Consider the following 18,432-nt stretch of genomic DNA (forward strand, 5'->3'; position numbering starts at 1 on the left):
ATCCTCTCAGCCACGCTATAGACTTACCTGAAGAGAAACATTTCTGTTCCAGATAAACACATACCGTGGAGCGTAGTCGTGTAGTGGTTGCTCATCCATTGCAAATATACCAAACCAAACTTGGTGTAGGTGTAACAGAAGTAAAACACTAGTTCTTCTAATGCTTTATTTCTGAAAGCAGATTTCAACACTTGTATTTCTTTTGATGTTGCTACTACCATCCCAACTTTGCACTGTGTAACTACATGGTAGAAGTCTTTACTGAAAATCATTTTGGCCTCTCCCATGGTAACAAAGTGGGTCTGAGTTACAACTCACCCTTACACTGAAGTACCAAACCACCATAGTGTCTGCACAGGCTCTCAGTAATGGCACACATGTGCACATGCACATGCCTTCTATTTTAACATGTTAAAGATTATGATAAAATATTTCACATCCCCAGAAACATGCTGGCTAGACCTATAAAAGAGAAACCATGAAGATCACTAGGCCACTAGATAATCACTTAAATATTAGTTTTATAATGTAAAATGAAGTAGCATCTGTTCTATACAATGGTTAAAGCTTTCACTTTTTGTAACAGTCAAAATTTGTGTGCTTCAATAGATTTTTTCAATCCCATGCCATGTGTAAGCATACACTGCAGAGAGTATGGGAACATAGCTCCAACCTTCTCTAACCACCACAGAAAGGAAGCAACACTTAGGATATTAACAACCGGTGTTTTGAACAGAATGTAAAAACTACCTACACCAGATTCTCAAATTCACAGAAAGCAAGACAATCAAAAAATGAAGTGTTAGAAGAAATTAGTGTACCTATGAAGAACAAGTTCAAACTGTAATTATATCATATGTAATTATCACAAAGATGTACTAATAGATAAAATGCATTTCTAATGCTAAACCTTTATTCTAGTGACTACAGACATACCGTTTGTCTGACCTGTGAAAATTTGACATTTCTCAGAATCCCTGCCACATATTTTGAAAATACTGTCTTCTCTGCAAGGAAGTCAGAGACAGACAAATGTAACAACTAGCCTTCCATGTTTAATTATTTTTTCAAATAGTAATATAATTCCTTTTACATTTTTGTAAAAACTTTTTTTAAAAAAACAAGCTTGAAAGATAATGAACACATAAAAACTGCACGCAACATACAGAATAAATCTATTTTAGAAATAACTGATAGGCTTACTGTGGCCTGTGATGCTATCTGAACATACTACCTACAAAGGGGACTCCCAGCACACACTGATGTGTCTAGTTACCTGTACACAAAATCTGCATCATGACTAAAAGTGCTTTTTGCAACCAGTAGCAGGGTCTCTCTTATCTTGTTCTGCATTAAAATATGAAGACTATTCATTGTAATGAGAACCTCTAAATTTTTTTTCCTTAAGATTCTAAAGCCAGATTCCAATGCATTTAAATCTCTTCACAGGGCCTCTTGAGCCAACATGTTCTACATTGCATCTAACCATATAACATGCAAAACATACACATTGATCATCTGATGAGTAGATTTACTAACATTGACTACCCTCTTAACATCAGATACCAGAATGTACAGGCAATTATATGAACAGTGGAATAAGAAATGTCACCTTTAAAGTGACAGCAATGCCCTAAGCAGCTACTTTCATCATTAAACTTCCATTCCATACCATCTTTAAAGGAAAGTAATTTTGTCATTTTCTGCACCTATTCCTGCACACCCAGCAGCTTTACCTACCCCTTGTAGAAAATATCCTATAAAGGACAGACAGTACAATGCAACAACTGAAAGCACTTTAACCATAAGAACACTGACAGAGTAAGTTTGTCTCTTGCCCTTAAATATTCTCAAAAATGCAAACAAGTAATCATGCAAAAATTAAGGAGAGTAATTCCTGCTAGTTTAGGTCTCTTACATGACTTTAAGGCACTTACATTTATTAGTAAAGCTCTGCAATTACCTCCTGTAATTCCATACTCATGCCCTGCACTGATTTACAGATATAGTAATTCTGAAAGAGATTGGCTCAGGTGAAGATTTGAAGTATTAAAAAAGTCTTCCCAAGTCTCACTTATGACTTTCACTCTGCCTCTGAGTAACCTAGCTAGACAGGATGGCTACTCTGTAAGAAGAATCAGATGACCTGAGTCAATCAAGAACCTATCGGCTGTTTTGTCATTGTTGCTTGCTCTGTTGTTGTGTTTGTTTTTTTCCAAAGAAAAATGAAAGTATACATCTACTGCTTTCCTATTGGCTGATATACACAATACAACTAGGTTCAGTCTGAAAAAAAATTATGTCAGAGCACCCAAAAAATATAATATGTGCTTTCCTAATCCTGTGTCTTTGTGACTACATAGGTTCCCGGAAACAATTTCAACAGAAGTACTACTAAAACAAGTGACTTTTTTTGCATTCTCTAATAAAGCCGCAGTAGAAGGAAGGGAAACAACCAAATCTCCACAAAACATCAGCAGTCTGTAATAATGGACTGCCTTATTTCTAATAGAACATCCAGTTATTTATTATAATGGGATTATTTAGAATGTACCGTAATAAATTATTTTAGAAAATTATTCCATCCAAATGCATCTATATCATGCTCATTGGTTTTGCCTAGCAATTAATTTAACCCCGAACTGGGGGTTAGAGCCTTTCAGTAGCTGTAATAAAGCAGTACCTTTTAAGAAAAAACCCAACACCTTAGCTTTATTTTTCATATTTACATATACACAAGTTTTTGCATTAAAAAACTTGAAAAATAAACCATCTGTACATATAATACAGCAATTAAAGTCTCCCTGAATAAAACTTTAAATTTGCAAGTTTATTTGAAAATCATTATCTTAAATAAAGCAGCATTAAAATCCAACAAATGGGGATGAGGATGAAGAGGAAAATAATGAGCACAGAACATTTGTATTCTGCCCTTCCCATGTATCTTCTATGCTTGTTGAACCTTTGCTCTCAGTGTAACTTGAAAAACCTGCAAATTCAGAGTTTCTTTCACTTGTCTGAAATAACTCCAGTAGGGCCTGCACTGGTGAGCTACAGGAACTTCTTTTCTCTTCAGGAACCGACAGTCTATCTGTATACTTTACACATAACTCCATATTCTGTTTCAAGGTTTCTCTTTTATTTCTTCCCAAGTAAAGCTTCACTTTTCTGTGCAGCTTTCCAGATGGTGAACTGTGTGGCATGCTGGCAGTCAATTCATTAAGTTCTTTGTTTACAGCAGTATCAGATACCTCAGCCTCCACAACTACATTGTGCTGCATCTGTTGATGATTATCACATAAATTACCATGTTTCTTGACAAACGTAGGATTGGCATCTGTTTTTTTCAAACACTTTGCTGGTAGAACTACTGCTGCATTTAGTTTACGTTTTGTCTGGGATAGGTTTTTGTCTTTTTCACCAACATCTGTAACTTGAGTAGGAGAAAGTAAAGTACACATGCCTTCCTGAAAACACTGTAAGTTCTTTTTATTTACTTCTTGTTCCAGTATTTCTTTACTGAATGGCTCATAAGCTCGAGACATGTTCTCCATGCATGCTTTGTCATCTTTCTGAGGGGGTGGTTGTATGAAATTTGATGATCCAAGAGTCTCTCTTAAGCTTGCAGCACAGGAGCAATCAGTTTTAATATTTTCATCATTATTTCTGAACAAACCTTTTAGTCCTGAAGGTTGTGACAGGTGACAATAAAGAACCGAACAGACAGATCCAGAAATAGGGGCAATTACTGGCACAGAATTTGGTTGTATTTCTGAAGGCTGGCGATCCAGTTTGAGTGCCCGCATTGCCGTATCCTTCCATGAGTAACTTTTCAATGAAATGCGTTGCTTTTTCAGTCGTTCTTTCAGCTCATCTGGTCTAGTTACCTTTCCAATAATAGGAGAAAAATATCCTGTACTACATTTCGTCCTACAATGAAATTGTTTAAAATTATTAACAAACACTTGAAAAAATATGTGGGTAACATAACTCCATATGCAACTGATCCTAGAAAAGCAACCAAACTGAAAAAGCAATTTTTGTTTTTTACTTTTCAAGGAAAGATATTTAAGGTAGCAACACACTGTTTCTATAGGAAAAGAGCACCTTATATTTGAATTTGTTTTTTTATTATTGATTTCTATACCTCATAAAATTATTTTTAAGATATATGAAGTACTCTAGTATTTCAGTAAATCTCAATTCACAGTGGTATTATGAACAAAAGTTAATATAATGCAATGACTATATAAATACTTACAAATATTTATGATATATACACACAAAATTATTGTAATTTTATATAATTTCCTTGACATAGTATTTCCAACCTAACCACGGAGTATTTTAAATCACAAAAGGAATAAAATCTTGCCTTTATTAGGCTAACAGTTGTTTGACTCTATTTGCATTTCCTTTGATTTCGCTAAGAATATTTTTTATTTCTTCAATAGCTTTTGTTTTTTAAAGAAATTAGAAAGTTACTCCTCATCTCTCATTTGTGAAAAATCAGTGCAACCTTGAATTGAGTTACTGTTCCAAGTAACAAAAACACTGGTCCCTACAGTCTAAGACATAAAACAAGTCTTTCTCGCCCATTTAAGCTTTTGAGCTACAAAGGAAGGAAAAACATCTGCTTTCTTTGTCCAGCACAGGCAGAACAGAAACTAAGAGGCTTAGAGTACAGCTAGGAAGATCTAGATTAGACCAGGAAAAGTTTTCCCACTGGTAAGGAGATCAGACTGAGGAGGATATAATTTGCTGTTCTTAGGCAACTAAGATCAACAGAAAGTTTTTAGAGGAAGATATCCAGACATTGATGTCCTTCTGTCAGCAATATTTTAGCACAGTAGATCTTGAGGACAACTTGTGGTAACTTCTTTCAGTTTAATATTCTTGTGATGCCATCTACATTTTTTTTTCCTCCTCATTTCTGCTTTATAGAACTGATTTGCCAGGTACAACCGAATTGCAAATTTCAGCGATTTATTTCAGACTGAAAAAATATGAATTTATTCTGCACCAGATCCAGAATTTCAGAACCAAGTATCTTGATGTTCAATGTCTTAGCTCAGAGTCTTTAAAATTTAGAACATGTAACTCACCTTTTTATTTTTGTTGCATCATCTTTGTATTCGACAAACTCATAAACAAACTTGGAGATTATATCATCAACAACTTGATACTGTGTGCTTTGTGCAAAATTTTGGTGCTGTTCACTTTCAAGATGCTGGAATTAAAGAAAAAACATGAAACAAAACTAATAGTACAGCTATGAATATACAAGTCAACAGTATGATATGAAGTAGTAAGTAAATATCATTAATTTATTACCAGTGCCTCTGAGACATGAACTACTAGTCCCTTCAGCTATCATATGCAGAAGCAGCAATCAAGAACTAAAACCTACAAAGGAAAGCAATATCCACTTGCTGCTTTTTAGGAGATATTCAGAAAATCTTTTAAGATAAAAAAATACATCAAACTAGCAAGTAGAAATGACAGTTGTAACCACAATTGAGAGATATGGCTGTATCAGAGCATATACTTGACATTTCACATACTGTTTGCAGATCTTCATATTTCTTCCCACAACATTCACAATATCCTCTCTTTCTTTTATCCTTCTGAGGGAGCTGAACAGGAGTTCCACAGTCCTTGTCACTACTTATTTTGTTTCTGTTAACAGAAAAGATATATTAATGAGTCTCAAATATGGAGCTGAGCTCCAGACTCGCCTCTCACAGTATGTTAATTCTTGTTCACTTAAAAATAATTTTAAAAACCCTTTATCTCTCCTCAAACTATTTACATTATGTTAGTCAATGCTTAGGAAAAACAAAGAGAGAAATTAGGCATTTATTAAAAAAAAAATTACTTGAAGAACACAGGCAGACCCAGTGGAACGATACAGAAGCATAAAACATCCAGGTTAGTACAGATGTACTACTATCACTGACTCAGAATAAACAATGCAAAATTGCCAAACAAAAATCTCACTTAACAAATCAAAGGACATATTGAAATCTCTGTGCATAGCTGATAAAAGAAAAGAAGGTTTGATAAAATCAAAACTAGAAAAAAAAGAGAAAAAGAGTCTTTAACATCTCATTTGACTGTCAGTATTTTTCGTGCCAAGAATACACCCAGCAAAAACAATTGGTCTAACAGATAAGCCCTCATTCATTGGTAGAAGTACAGTCATATTTGCTGGTTATATGTAGGTTTTGAATATGCTGACCAAATGCTGTTTTGTCCTGTTTTTCAAGGTACAGACTAAGTGTAAATACGAGTAAATGAACCTCAAGTTCTTGTTAAGAGATTAAAACATGAAGAGGTTTTCAATATCTGCTCCACGACTTCAGAGTACTGATCTGGAGAGAGCTACTGTTTGCTGTAATTCACTATTAAACCGCCTAAGGATAATGTGCCAGTGGTAAAGCAGAACCATCAACCTCTACTTCCCTTTTACTCCAGAAGAATAGTGCCATCTCACTGTCTAGCCAAAAGTTATTCTGACAGTCTCTACCAAGTATCTGCAGAGATGTAAGCTCAGAACTTACATGAAAAACCTGTCCTGAAAAAGCTCTAACCTACAAAGTATAGTAATGTATCACCATACTAAGGCTGCTTTCAACAATCCCTTTCAATCAACAAGTCTGAATTGGTAACACCTGCCCCACCATTTATTGGGTTCCACAGGATAGGCTCCACCTAACTCTGTACTTTTACTATTATACTAGCTTTTTTCACCTTCCCTCTTTGGAACTGTAAAAATCACAGAGAACCAGTAAAGCACGATAGAAGCAACATAATTTATAATCTGAAGACTCAATAATGTCTGCAGGTCTTGTCAATTCTACTTGCTTCTGCATTGGGCAACTTCGCTTCAACAAGCTTTTCTCACAGACAAAGATAAAACAAGTGAGCACTCTCATTTCTCTCTCCCAAAACTGACATTCCTCACATTATTTCATACTCGGCGTGTAAATCTCCCACCTAAGTATCTCTTTGGCACGTGCCAATGGGAAAGATTAAATAGGAATATTCATTCAAACATAACTCCTGAAAGTTTTAATGTCATATTCCTTAATCTATACAAATGAAAAGAATATTACCTTTATTCCATCCTTTTTTTAATGCTTTAAAAAGAATGAGCCTTTCTAACCTCCTCTGAAGAGACACCATCAGAAACTGCCTTATTATTGCAAGAGTTACTGCTGTATTATAGTTGCTTTGTTTTTTCATACCGCAACATCCATTGCAATTAAAAAGAAAAGAAATTAGTCATGGTAACATCAGCTGAAAACCTCCATCACTATAATAATGGTGAAGTCTGGACAGAAGCTGAACAGTGGAGTGGCTATTTTATAAAGAAAACAAATATCACACCTAAATAAGTCTTAGAGTCCAAGCACAGAAAAGCAGCAAAAGTTACTAGATACAGAAAGTTCTACGTATAGCAAAGCTACCTTTCACCTAAATATCTTTTGTCTCTCACGTGAATCAATTTTAGAATTCAATGAAAGAATCATTAATACTCCAGATACGGTAAGTAGAAGAAATTCAAAACAACAGTTTGATCCACAAAAAAACCAGGTAATTAGGACTCCCAAGTAGCCTCAAATAATATAATTGATTTACCAAAAGTTCTAACTGCATCTGGAGTGCTCAAACAGAGCCTGAATGCCAAAATGTATCACATAAACACTTGTAAGACTAACTGCAATTCTACTGGGCAGCTGGCATCCAACTTTTCATCTCTTAAGAGGTTAAGCAGTATTTGCAAAGTCTAATTTCTACCAGTAAGACTTTATCAACAATGTGCATTCTTTATCAGCGATTCTGCACTATGACTGAATATCACTGTTTTAAAAAATTTTAACTGCCTACTTTAGATTTATACTGTCATATATCAAAAGAAGTCTTAAGAAATCCACTTCCTGTAAAATACTTACTGGATGGCATCCAAGATGAGGACAAAGAAGAAATCAGTGGCAGAAAGGAAAAAAATATCTTATGCTGACCCACAGTGATAGGAGAAGGCCACATTTTTGGATGAATGCATCTGTATGTCCAAAAAAAGGACTAAAGACAGGATAAAGATAGACAGAAAGATAGACAGACACCAACAGTTACAGTGCAGCAGATACATCAGCTGAGACATGGCTATTAGTATTAAGTATCACAGAAAATTAGAAGCAGAACAATTATTTTAGAAAACAATTACTTTAGAATTATTTTAGAGAACCACGCTCTATCCACACCTCAATAACAAGTTTTCAACAAACCTTTGCTTAGACTGAGTTTGCTTTTGACCGTAAGGATGCTTCTTATCCACCTCAAATGGACTATACGGTTTTGGAACACAGTAGTTCAGAACTGGAAAACTGTGTAACTGCAGATAAAATGGTCGGTAGTGGCTGTAATTAGACAAAACAAGTACATTGGAATGATCAGAAATGGAAAAAGGAGTTTATAGTGCAAATTGCAATCAGGTCAAAAATCTTGAAAAAGTGTTTCTCTTTTACATATAATGTACACAGAACGATAAGTAGATAAATATCCTAGAACAAGTAATTCCTTCCTATAAATTTGACACTTTCTCAAAACAGATTTGCCTTGAATTTCCATAGCCACCTTGTACGCTCCCTGGGGTATGGCTTTCATGCCTATTTATTGTTGACAGTTGGGTAACCAACAAAACTAAGAACATTTCAGATGATGGTGCATCTGTGTTCCTGAGAAGTAACTACAGCAGTTCCTAACATCCACTGCATTAATTTTTTTTTTCAGTTTTACCATTTTCTTCCTTTTTGATAAATTTTAATCAATTCACCATTCAAAATATAAAACTGACCTTTTAACTTTCCAGAAAGATAATCTGCCTGTACACTGTTGTACTTAAAGAGACATTAGAACTAGCAACCACACCAGTACTCTGAATATATTAAAAATGTTTAAAATAGGGCATGCCAAAAGTTCACATACGGAATCATTTGACTGAAATGCTGATGGCAGAGTTCAGCCTGATTTTTTTCCCCACATTCCAATGCAAAATACCCAGATACTAGAGAAAGAGCCAAGCCTGGAAAATGCCACAGGGACAGCTAAGCATGTTGTTCTCCTTCTGAACTGCTACTTAACACTGCATAAACATCTAAACATTAAAAAACTTTATGTTACATAAACATTTAAAAGTACTTCAGGTGTTTAGTACCTGGCTACATTCAGAAGCCCAACTCACACATAGTTATACACAAATTTATTGTACTTAGTTTGTCCAACTCTTCCTACTATCCTCATGTCCCTCATACCTATTACAGTAACTCAGTGTAAGACCAGGTCTGTTTTTAATTCAGGAAAGGGTCAAAGAAATCAAGTCAAAGAATTTGGAGCTTATAAACATCATCATAAAGCTGAAGACAGTTAAGAATTTAAAGGTGTAAAACATGCAGTGCAGAACTGCACTTTTTAATAATTCACTGTTCTCTCAACTTCTGGCAAACTGATATTTCCCCACACAACCAGGTCTGACTGATTACAGAACCAGAAAGATCTGAAAAGTTTAAATTCTGAAAGTATCGGATTTCATGCTATTTTGGGTATTGAAATCAGATTTCTAGGGTTTTTTCCTTTTAAAAATAAATGATTGAACAGGAAATTAAACCAAATTTCAAGGGATGATTTTAATTATAAAAACTTCCCTTTCCTTACATCTAAACAGTCTCTGCAGGAGATGAATGATACTGACTTGGGACTATAGGACTGTAATTCAGTATACAAAGTTTCATTGGCCTTTTGGGCTACAGGATCTGGATCTAAGAAAAGATGTCAAAGTTCAAATCCTCCAGGATTCCTTTTCATTCATATGGCTCTTGGCAGAAAGGAACCCAAAGAACCCACTCAATCTATAAACTGGAGCTACATGCTAGCTTTCCACTTCCATTACCTATTGCAAATATTCCCTACTATACTACTACTTGCTCAATCCCATTCAAGTGGCTGAACACAGATACCTACCCAGAGTATGCAGAGATTATAATTTTGTACCTCATAAGAGGACAGTATGCCTGGTATCTAAAGTCAGGAAGTTGAAGGAAACTGAAATCTGAAGGCCACTTCCTCAAGGCATACTAAATGTTCCTGAATTAGTCAGCTTGAGAACCACATTACTGAATGCATGAAGAGAACACTTACCGACTTCTGTCTTCCACCTTGACAAATGGATTTTTCAATCTACCTGCCCAAGGGAGGAGAAAAGGAAATTAACAAATACTTTTCTTCATTCAGAAAGATACTCCAGTAGCTGAATAAATAAGCAGACATTATTTTAGAACTCATTATGTACATGTTTTGACAAACTCTTGATTTCCATGAGGTTTTTCTACATGCTTTTCTTAGACTTACAAATTAGAATACAGTAGGACATCTGACCAGACGAGACCTGTAGTACACTTTCAAGCATTCAGAATATAACGCAAAACAGAAACCTCTACAAATACTGCAATACTTACTTCTTGACTTTTGAACAGTAACTTCTTTTCCCTATTGAAAAAAAAAAGAGAGAAGGCATAAAATCCCTGTGAATATTATTCTGCATTTTAAAGATTTATCTGTAGCTAATTTTAAGCTACAAGGGTCTCCCTGTGTTAATCATGACTTCACACACACCGTTACAATAAATTTTTCAGGAAACTAAGCTCATTAGTACTTCAGAAATACGGTGACATGTTTCCCAAAAAAATATTTATTTTTACACTGAAGAAAAAAAATTCTCCTTTAGATGTTTCAATCTATTTTTCCTAAAACCAAAACCAAACAAAAAACCACACAGGTAAATTTATATACATTTACTCTCTCTCCTCCCCCAAAATACCTTGCCATGGTTGAAAGCTGCTTCTTAAATATAGATAACATTTTTACAACACTTTACAAATGCTAATTAACTACAAGCTCTAAAATGCCACCAAAACCTGCAGATAGCAATATTCTCCAATTAAAACAATTATTCTAATTTGAAAACTCATTTTATACTACCTGAAAAAAACCACCAAAACAACACACTCTGCCATGCACGAACACCGATACACTGATGACTACGCAGGGTATTTCATGGGGCCTCAATAATTAGCCAATATTGCATTCTAAAACAATGTAATGCAGACTAGATGGTATCTTTCCATTTTCTTATCACAGACACCTGCCTAGACTAGATAATTGCACAACTTGGGGTGTTTAAATAACAGAGCAACTGCAGATGGAGCACACAAGCAACTGAAACAGTTTCAATGTCTCACTATAGCATACACTAAAATCTGGAGAAATTGGGATTTTCACATGCCAACAGCACATTATTGGCAGAATAGCTCAAAGATGCTTTTTTTCTTTACAAGACTAGGAAGGAAAAGATGCAGAATTGAGGAACTGACACAGATTCCCTAGAGACAGCTTCTTCAGGAAACATAACTGTGATTCTTCAAAATGCTCCATAAAAAGGAAAGGGCTTCTAATCACTGTATCATAGGGAAAATTAGACAAGGGAACTTAACCACAATCTACATCTACAAACCAAGATACAGTTTTTTAAAGTTATTTTTGAAGCAGACAGAATGCAAATTTCAGACAGTTCAATACTTTTGATTCTTAGATATCCTTTGCAAGAACAAAGGTCTACATGTTATTTAATCAATGCTACTACAGAATTTAGTTTTGAATAATGCTGAAGCGTATAGCTAATACTTTCTGTTTTTCAAAGATGGTTTTAAAATCAACTCATAAAACATACTAGTCTGAAAATCTCAACATGAGCAAGAATTTGTTAAAATAAAATCTGTCAGTTTCACAGTAGGTAGTATTTAGTACACCGGTGTTTTCTCAGTTAATGAAACAATTGGCATTTTCACAAATGGCAGAGACACTTACCACATCTTTAAAAGAACTGCCTGCTCTTTTGATTAGGTAAAGCTCCTTCTTCTTTTGTTCAATGTAATTCTTAACATCTGGCAAAAAGAGGGAGAATTATACTCAGCTGAGTTTATTTTTGTATGTTTCAAGTAATTTGTCATTTTTAATGTTCTGAATTCAACAAGAGAATAATAAAATTGATGTTTCAAGTTCAAGTTAGGCTTCATCAAACAAAAATATTTACCATCAATATGAAGTATCTTCACTCCCCAACTCAAGGCATTGGATAGTATACTACCAGAGGGGATTAAGTCCTGCAAACAATACATTATAGTAGTAATTTTAAGCAATATATAGTAGATTATGTTAAATAATTACAAATATATTACAATATGTAATATGAAAGCTGAGATCAAAGTGCATATGCTTTCCTTCTGGCCAAAAGACTACCAATTTCCTCAACTGACTTTTCCACCTCCATGTCACAGCACTTCACCATCAAAAGATTATATTTAACCTTTCAAAAAGCCAAAACTGCTCTCTGTGGTCACATTTTACAGTAAGATTTGAAGACAGTGAATTTACACATTAACTTTATAAGCACCGCTCAAATGCTAGCTATATTAGCAATGCTGATAAATTATAATTCTGGTCATAAGACTCCCCAGACTTTCAATTCTTCAGTAAGTACCCAGAAAGTATGACCTGACAGTTTACTTAGGACAATCCCTTGACTTCTGCCTAAACATTCCATGAGGGATTTCTCTCTTAGACCACTAAAGCGACTTTTACTACTGCTTGTTTCCTAGAAGAGCAAAACCAAAGTTTCTCAAGCACAAATTTGTTGATTACTTGGCTTACCTGTTCTTTGATTGCTTTTTCAACTAAGGATTTTCCTCTGCTCATACGTACCTAGATTAAAACAATCACATTTCGAGCAAGTAAGAACTCATTTCAAAAAAACTAAAGGTAAGACAATTTACATCATTGCTAACAAATACGTATTTTAGCTATGACAATCTCCTTCTGTTCACTGTACTGCTATTTTTCATTCATTTGCATCTTCCCCACAAGGTTACAGTTGATACAGTCTGGGGGAAAAAGAAGAAAAAATCTCAACACATAATAACTTTTAGCCAAAGCATGTCACCTCATGGCTGAAGCAATGTTATTGCAAGAACAACACAGATGGTGGGAATAAGCAGCCAGTGGCACATGCCAAAAGATGAGGTTTCATCAGCTGAACTTGTGTCAAAATTAAGCTAACAGTCATTAATATAATCGCAGACTCCATCTCTTATCCCAATCTTTTCTATCATCAGTACATCAGCTTTTGCATTGTATGCCATTTATTCATAATGAGTATGCCTTCACCTATCCAAGTTAAAGACCAGCCCACAGACTGGCTCACAGTCATGTTTCTAAGTACCACATGTATAGTACAGCTAATTGTTTCCAACTGTATTTTGAAAGGACACAAGGCTTGCCCACGTAAGAAACTTCACGTAAACCCGCACAAATTCAGATACTAACTGTTGCAATTAACAAGACCCCCTAAGAAAGAGCTCAGAAAAACTTAATATTCATAATGTTTGATTTTAATTATTGCCTTGAACTACTATCAAAGAGTGCTTCTGTAGATATCTATATGAACAACATCACAGCAGCCAGATATAATAGGCTGTGTTGCTAAAGGAACCATTGCATGCTAAGGAACCATTGGATGCCATCACAAGCCTAACCATATTAATCCAGTTGTCAAGCATAACAACGTCAATGTTTCAATTAAAGTCAGGTATACCATATTAGCACAGATTTTAGTGTAGTCTGCTTATTTGCAGAAAAAAGCTCCTTTTTTAAAATCATTTTTTAAAACTTTGCTTAATCAGTTTTAGTTACGTTTAACAAGTTAGCCTGAAGTAGTTTAAAAGTATATATGACCTGTTAAAAACAAAAAAACCCAACACTTTATCCTGTTGCCATCTTTAGGAAACAGGATAGGAGAAAAACTGTAAGAGCATATCCCATGGGTTGTACCCAATTTGCAGTATTATTAGTAAGAAACTTACTGTATCTACTATCTTAAATGAACTTCCGTCATGTCGATCTTTTCGGTTGCTAGGATGAGGTGAACTATTTCCTCCATTACGTGCAGATTCTGGGCTAGGAACAGGGGAAATCTGCCCAAGAGTTGGTGCAAATTTTGCCTCCTTTTTGTTAGACACCAGATAGCTGATATCTTTACTAAGAAAACTCTCCACTCTCTAAATATAAAGATATAAAGCAAGCAATTATTTCAGGACAATTAATCAGTAACTCAATTTCACATTGCATAAAGAAAAGTGACAAAACTTCTAGAATAATTAAGTTCAAAAACACTGAATTAACAAGAAGCCCGAAACTGTGCCTTCCAGTTCTGCTCTATGTACCTTTTACAGAAACAAGCCATACAGAGAGACAGGCTTTTGGGTGCACTCAACGCACACAACAACAAAACACATGTGGTACTTAATCTTGAGGGTGCGGGGCACCTTAGATTTAGGCACATACTCCTCAGAATGAAACAGAAAAACTTCCTTTTCAGTCTGTGATTTGCAACCTTATCTTGCACATATGAATTCCTAAACTTCTGTTTTAGAGGGAAAGATAAAAGATAGCATGCACTCATTTAATGCTAAATGTAAGAGAGACACATTTAGCTTGAAACCATGTTATTGGTATTCTTTGCCTCTACTGTAATTTCGGACAGCATTGATTTACAAATGTCAGTTTCATAAAACTGCTCAGCGCTCCTCTGAGGTCAAAGAACCATTGCCAAAGTATTACATTCAGAAAAGCTAGCAATTTAAGCAGATTCCTTTTGCTTCTGTGGTTAGAGGGTGTTTAACACTTTAACTGCCAAGATTCCTCTACACTAATTTAAAATATTCAACATTAAAGTGGACTAAGCAATTCCACTGCTTGTGTTACTATGATATCCTGTACTTGCTTGTATCAAAGCGTTTCTTCCATACAGAAGAGAGAATTAGAGAAAGATTCAGATGCTTATACAATTGATCATTTAAATAAGAGCATTTAAAAATACTCATTAACATAATCTGTGCAGAAAGTACTTACTGAAGTTACTAACTTCTAGTAAGCATATGCAAAAAACTTCCTCTAATCTCTTTCAGGTTCAGGTGAACAACTTTAGTTGTAACATGTAAACATGCCACAATATAGCCAGAAGCAGCAGAAAAAAAATCACCCCAAACAATTAAACTTATAAAATTTGGATAAAATTTTAAGCAAATGATTAATCAACTGAAAACAAACCTTTATAATAAACAATTTTGTTACAATTAGCAAAGGAGCTTCCATCAAAAACATCACAAAATAATTTGTCGATAAGCTAATTGTTCATGTTAAACATTAAGACAAACATAAAAAAACAAAATCTTGTCACATATAAAAAACAAATAACATGAAAATGCAGTCACAAAGCACACAGAAAAGGCATTCCACATGCACACATTTTCTTCTGCTCACTAACTTACCCCTCCTAGCTCTTTTAGGTCCTTTCCTATTTTTTCAGAGATCACATTTGATGGAATATCGAGGTAAAACACCTTGCCAGTGAGTGGCTTATATTTAAGTTTGTCTGGCTTTCCTGTATCTTTTTTAACATTCTTCAGAGAAGATCTTATCTTTTCTGTTTTTGCTTGCATTCCATCTACTGCAAAAATAAAAGGGAATTTAAACAGGACTCTGTTTTATGAACTGCGCTTATTTTTTCTCTATTCAAAAAGGAAAATTCATGAATTACAGAAATGGACAACGCAAGTTTCAGTGAAATACAGGACTTTCAAAAAATAGCTGTATGTTAAAAATGTCAAAAACAAGACATGAATAGTAATACCACATTCAGAATCACAGAATGGTTAGGGTTGGAAAGGACATTAAAGATCATAGAGTTCCAACCCCACTGCCATAGGCAGGGACACCTCCCACTAGACCAGGTTGCTCAAAGCCTCATCCAGCCCGGCCTTGAACACCTCCAGGGATGGAGCATCCACAGCTTCTCTGGGCAGCCTGTTCCAGTGCCTCACCACCCTCACAGGAAAAAACATCTTCCTAACATTTAATCTAAATCTGCCCTCTTTCAGCTTATAACTCTTACCCCTTGTCCTGTCACTACACTCCCTGATAAAGAGTGCCTCCCCATCTCTCCTGTAGGCCCCCTTCAGGTACTGGCAGGCTCCTATTAGATCTCCTTGGAGCCTTCTTTTCTCCAGGCTGAACAACCCCAATTCTCTCAGCCTGTCCTCATTTGGGAGGTGCTCCAGCCCTCTGACCATCTTTGTGGCTCTCCTCTGGACTCCTCCTGTCCAGGTCTTTTTTATGTTGGAGGCCCCACAGCTCAACGCAGTGCTCCAGGTGGGGTCTCACGAGAACAGAGTAGAGGGGGAGAATCAACTCCTTCAGCCAGCTGCTAATGCTTCTTTTGATGCAGCCCAGGATACAGTTGGCTTTCTGGGCTGCAAGCGCACATTGCTGGCTCATGTTCAGCTTAAAAGTCCTTAAGAGTTTCTTCTTAAAATCATACCCTAAAATGGACTTTTTATGCTTAAAGTTCAGAACCATTCTGGTTGTGACCACTTTTTCTGTCCCAGTGAATTTTACTCTGGAACTAAGAAACCACATACAGCAGTTCAACTGTGCTGATGAACTTTCCTGATGCTCTACACAGAACTATCCATGGAGGTCTAACTGTTAGACTAGACATTTAAATAAGCGTATTAAAAAATTCAGTCTGGGTGAGAAATAAACCTAATTTCTCAAGGGAAATCTTAGAGTGAGGCAGAGTTCTACGAGAGCATCAGCTCAATACAGAGTATTAATAAAAAAAACAGAAATTGCTAAGAAATAGAAAATAAAATTAATAACTATTATGCCACTTCATAAATGCAGGACTTGGCCACATCTTAAATACAGCCTGCCAAAGAGTAACAAAAATGATCAAAGGCATGAAGAATGACCTTGTAGGTTAAGACTTTGTCAGTCTGTAAAGTAAATGACTTAGGGTAAAAAGAATATACAGATAAACAAATCAAGAAGAACATACAGATTAACAGCCTATTCCAGTAGAAGAGCAATGGGGCACCAAATAAAACCAGGAGTCAGGTACAGAATAAAAACCAGGAATTGACTCTCTATGCAACAGGGCAACCTTGTGTAGCTTGCTGCCAAGGAACGTTTTCGATACTAAGATGCGATTTCTAGAGGAGGCTCTACAAGTAGAAACAAGGGGAATACTTCTAGGGGTCCTAAATGCACGGAAGTGACATGAAAATTATGAAGTCTCTGTAGCTAAACATAGCCGGAAACTAGAATAATATTATTAGGTGAAAGTAATTACACCTTCTCCGTTCTTACACACTTCCACAAGAATCCATTTACAACCAATGACAGAGACAGAATCATCCAATACTTGCACATCGTTAGTTTTACATGGCATTTTCTTCCTCACTGACTGACACTTGACTCCTAGTTGCTTCTCTTCTGGAGAAGCTCAAAAAAGACACTGAGGGCTGCTACAGGAAGTGAGGCAGCCTCTTCCGGGGGCAAAAAAGCCAACACGCAAAGCAGTCCTTCTGTTATGTATTGTCTCCTTCCTTGAAATGGTCTTAGACGGGAGAGGGAGCAGAACCACCACTCATGCTGCAAGATTCTGTTAAGCAATGGTTATGAACACACCTAAGTGAAGCAGTCAGCTTTGTAGAATCTAGGAGACCACAAGACCAGGAAAATGGGAGGCTTAGGATAGTGTAACCAATACAGAATCTAAACAGAAAGGACAAATGATAAGCAGGTGTGCAAGCGAAATTTTGTAGATAATCAATGACCAAATACGGCAGCACACCCAGGACACACACGTGGTGGCCAGGGCAGCTCAAAAATTAACATACTAATTACTGTAATTAATATTGGAATATACACATTAAACTTCTAAGGGAAAGCAAAAGTATGGAGTTAGCAGTACCGCAATAACAGTAAAGAGTCCCTCTCATAAAGCAACTGCATTTTAATTCCCTGGGCACAACGTGCTGAGGAGGACTTCCATGCATGTTCCTGATACCAGCAAAGACCTGACTGGGTGGAGTAGCTTGCACAGCAGTGGCCTAGCGAATTTAACATAGTTACTAGCCTCTTTGCACTGCAAGCTCCTTATAACACAGACCAAATTAGCTAGCTACCTTTTCAGGTACACACTTTTACGTTTAACTCCCCAAACCACGCAAAGGTTATTTCAGCTGTCCACCACTAACAAAGCCCGCCCAAGGCGCGCTAGCCTGATGGAGGCAGGAGGCCCAAACCCAGCGCCAGGCTGACTGCGGGGGCTCACAACAAGGGCCGGGAAGGCCGCGGCTGAAAACGGCCCCGTTGACGGTGGGAATGGCTTGAGCCCCCTCACCCCCCAGCTCCGAGTCGGGGCGCGGCAGCTCCACCACCCCCCCGGGCCACCCCCAGCGACCCACTGCTTAC

At 36.3% G+C, this 18,432-nt stretch overlaps 1 protein-coding gene across 1 annotated transcript; it reads right to left on the reverse strand.

Moving 5' to 3' along the window:
* Positions 1-2,864: 2,864 nt before the first annotated feature.
* Positions 2,865-15,614, reverse strand: DBF4 (DBF4 zinc finger). Its single transcript, XM_010081368.1, has 11 exons — positions 15,444-15,614; positions 13,977-14,171; positions 12,769-12,819; positions 12,152-12,221; positions 11,926-12,002; positions 10,518-10,548; positions 10,201-10,246; positions 8,292-8,423; positions 5,565-5,679; positions 5,106-5,230; positions 2,865-3,930 (listed from the first exon to the last, which is right to left on the reverse strand). The coding sequence occupies exons 1-11, from the start codon at positions 15,612-15,614 to the stop codon at positions 2,865-2,867; spliced, it is 2,079 nt and encodes a 692-aa protein (XP_010079670.1).
* Between the last annotated feature and the right edge of the window lie 2,818 nt (positions 15,615-18,432).

Source organism: Pterocles gutturalis, unplaced genomic scaffold, assembly GCF_000699245.1.
Source record: "Pterocles gutturalis isolate BGI_N339 unplaced genomic scaffold, ASM69924v1 scaffold22189, whole genome shotgun sequence".
Lineage (NCBI taxonomy): Eukaryota > Metazoa > Chordata > Aves > Pterocliformes > Pteroclidae > Pterocles > Pterocles gutturalis.

Bases quoted from the DNA above. Each gene is read 5' to 3' on its own strand.
- DBF4 (XM_010081368.1), bottom strand. From the start codon at position 15,614: ATGCAAGCAAAAACAGAAAAGATAAGATCTTCTCTGAAGAATGTTAAA. The intron at 12,820-13,976 runs GTAAGTTTCTTA...GTTTTAATCTAG, and splicing joins CATTTAAGATAGTAGATACA to GTACGTATGAGCAGAGGAAA. The intron at 10,549-11,925 runs GTAAGTGTCTCT...TTTTTTCAATAG, and splicing joins GCAGTTCTTTTAAAGATGTG to GGAAAAGAAGTTACTGTTCA.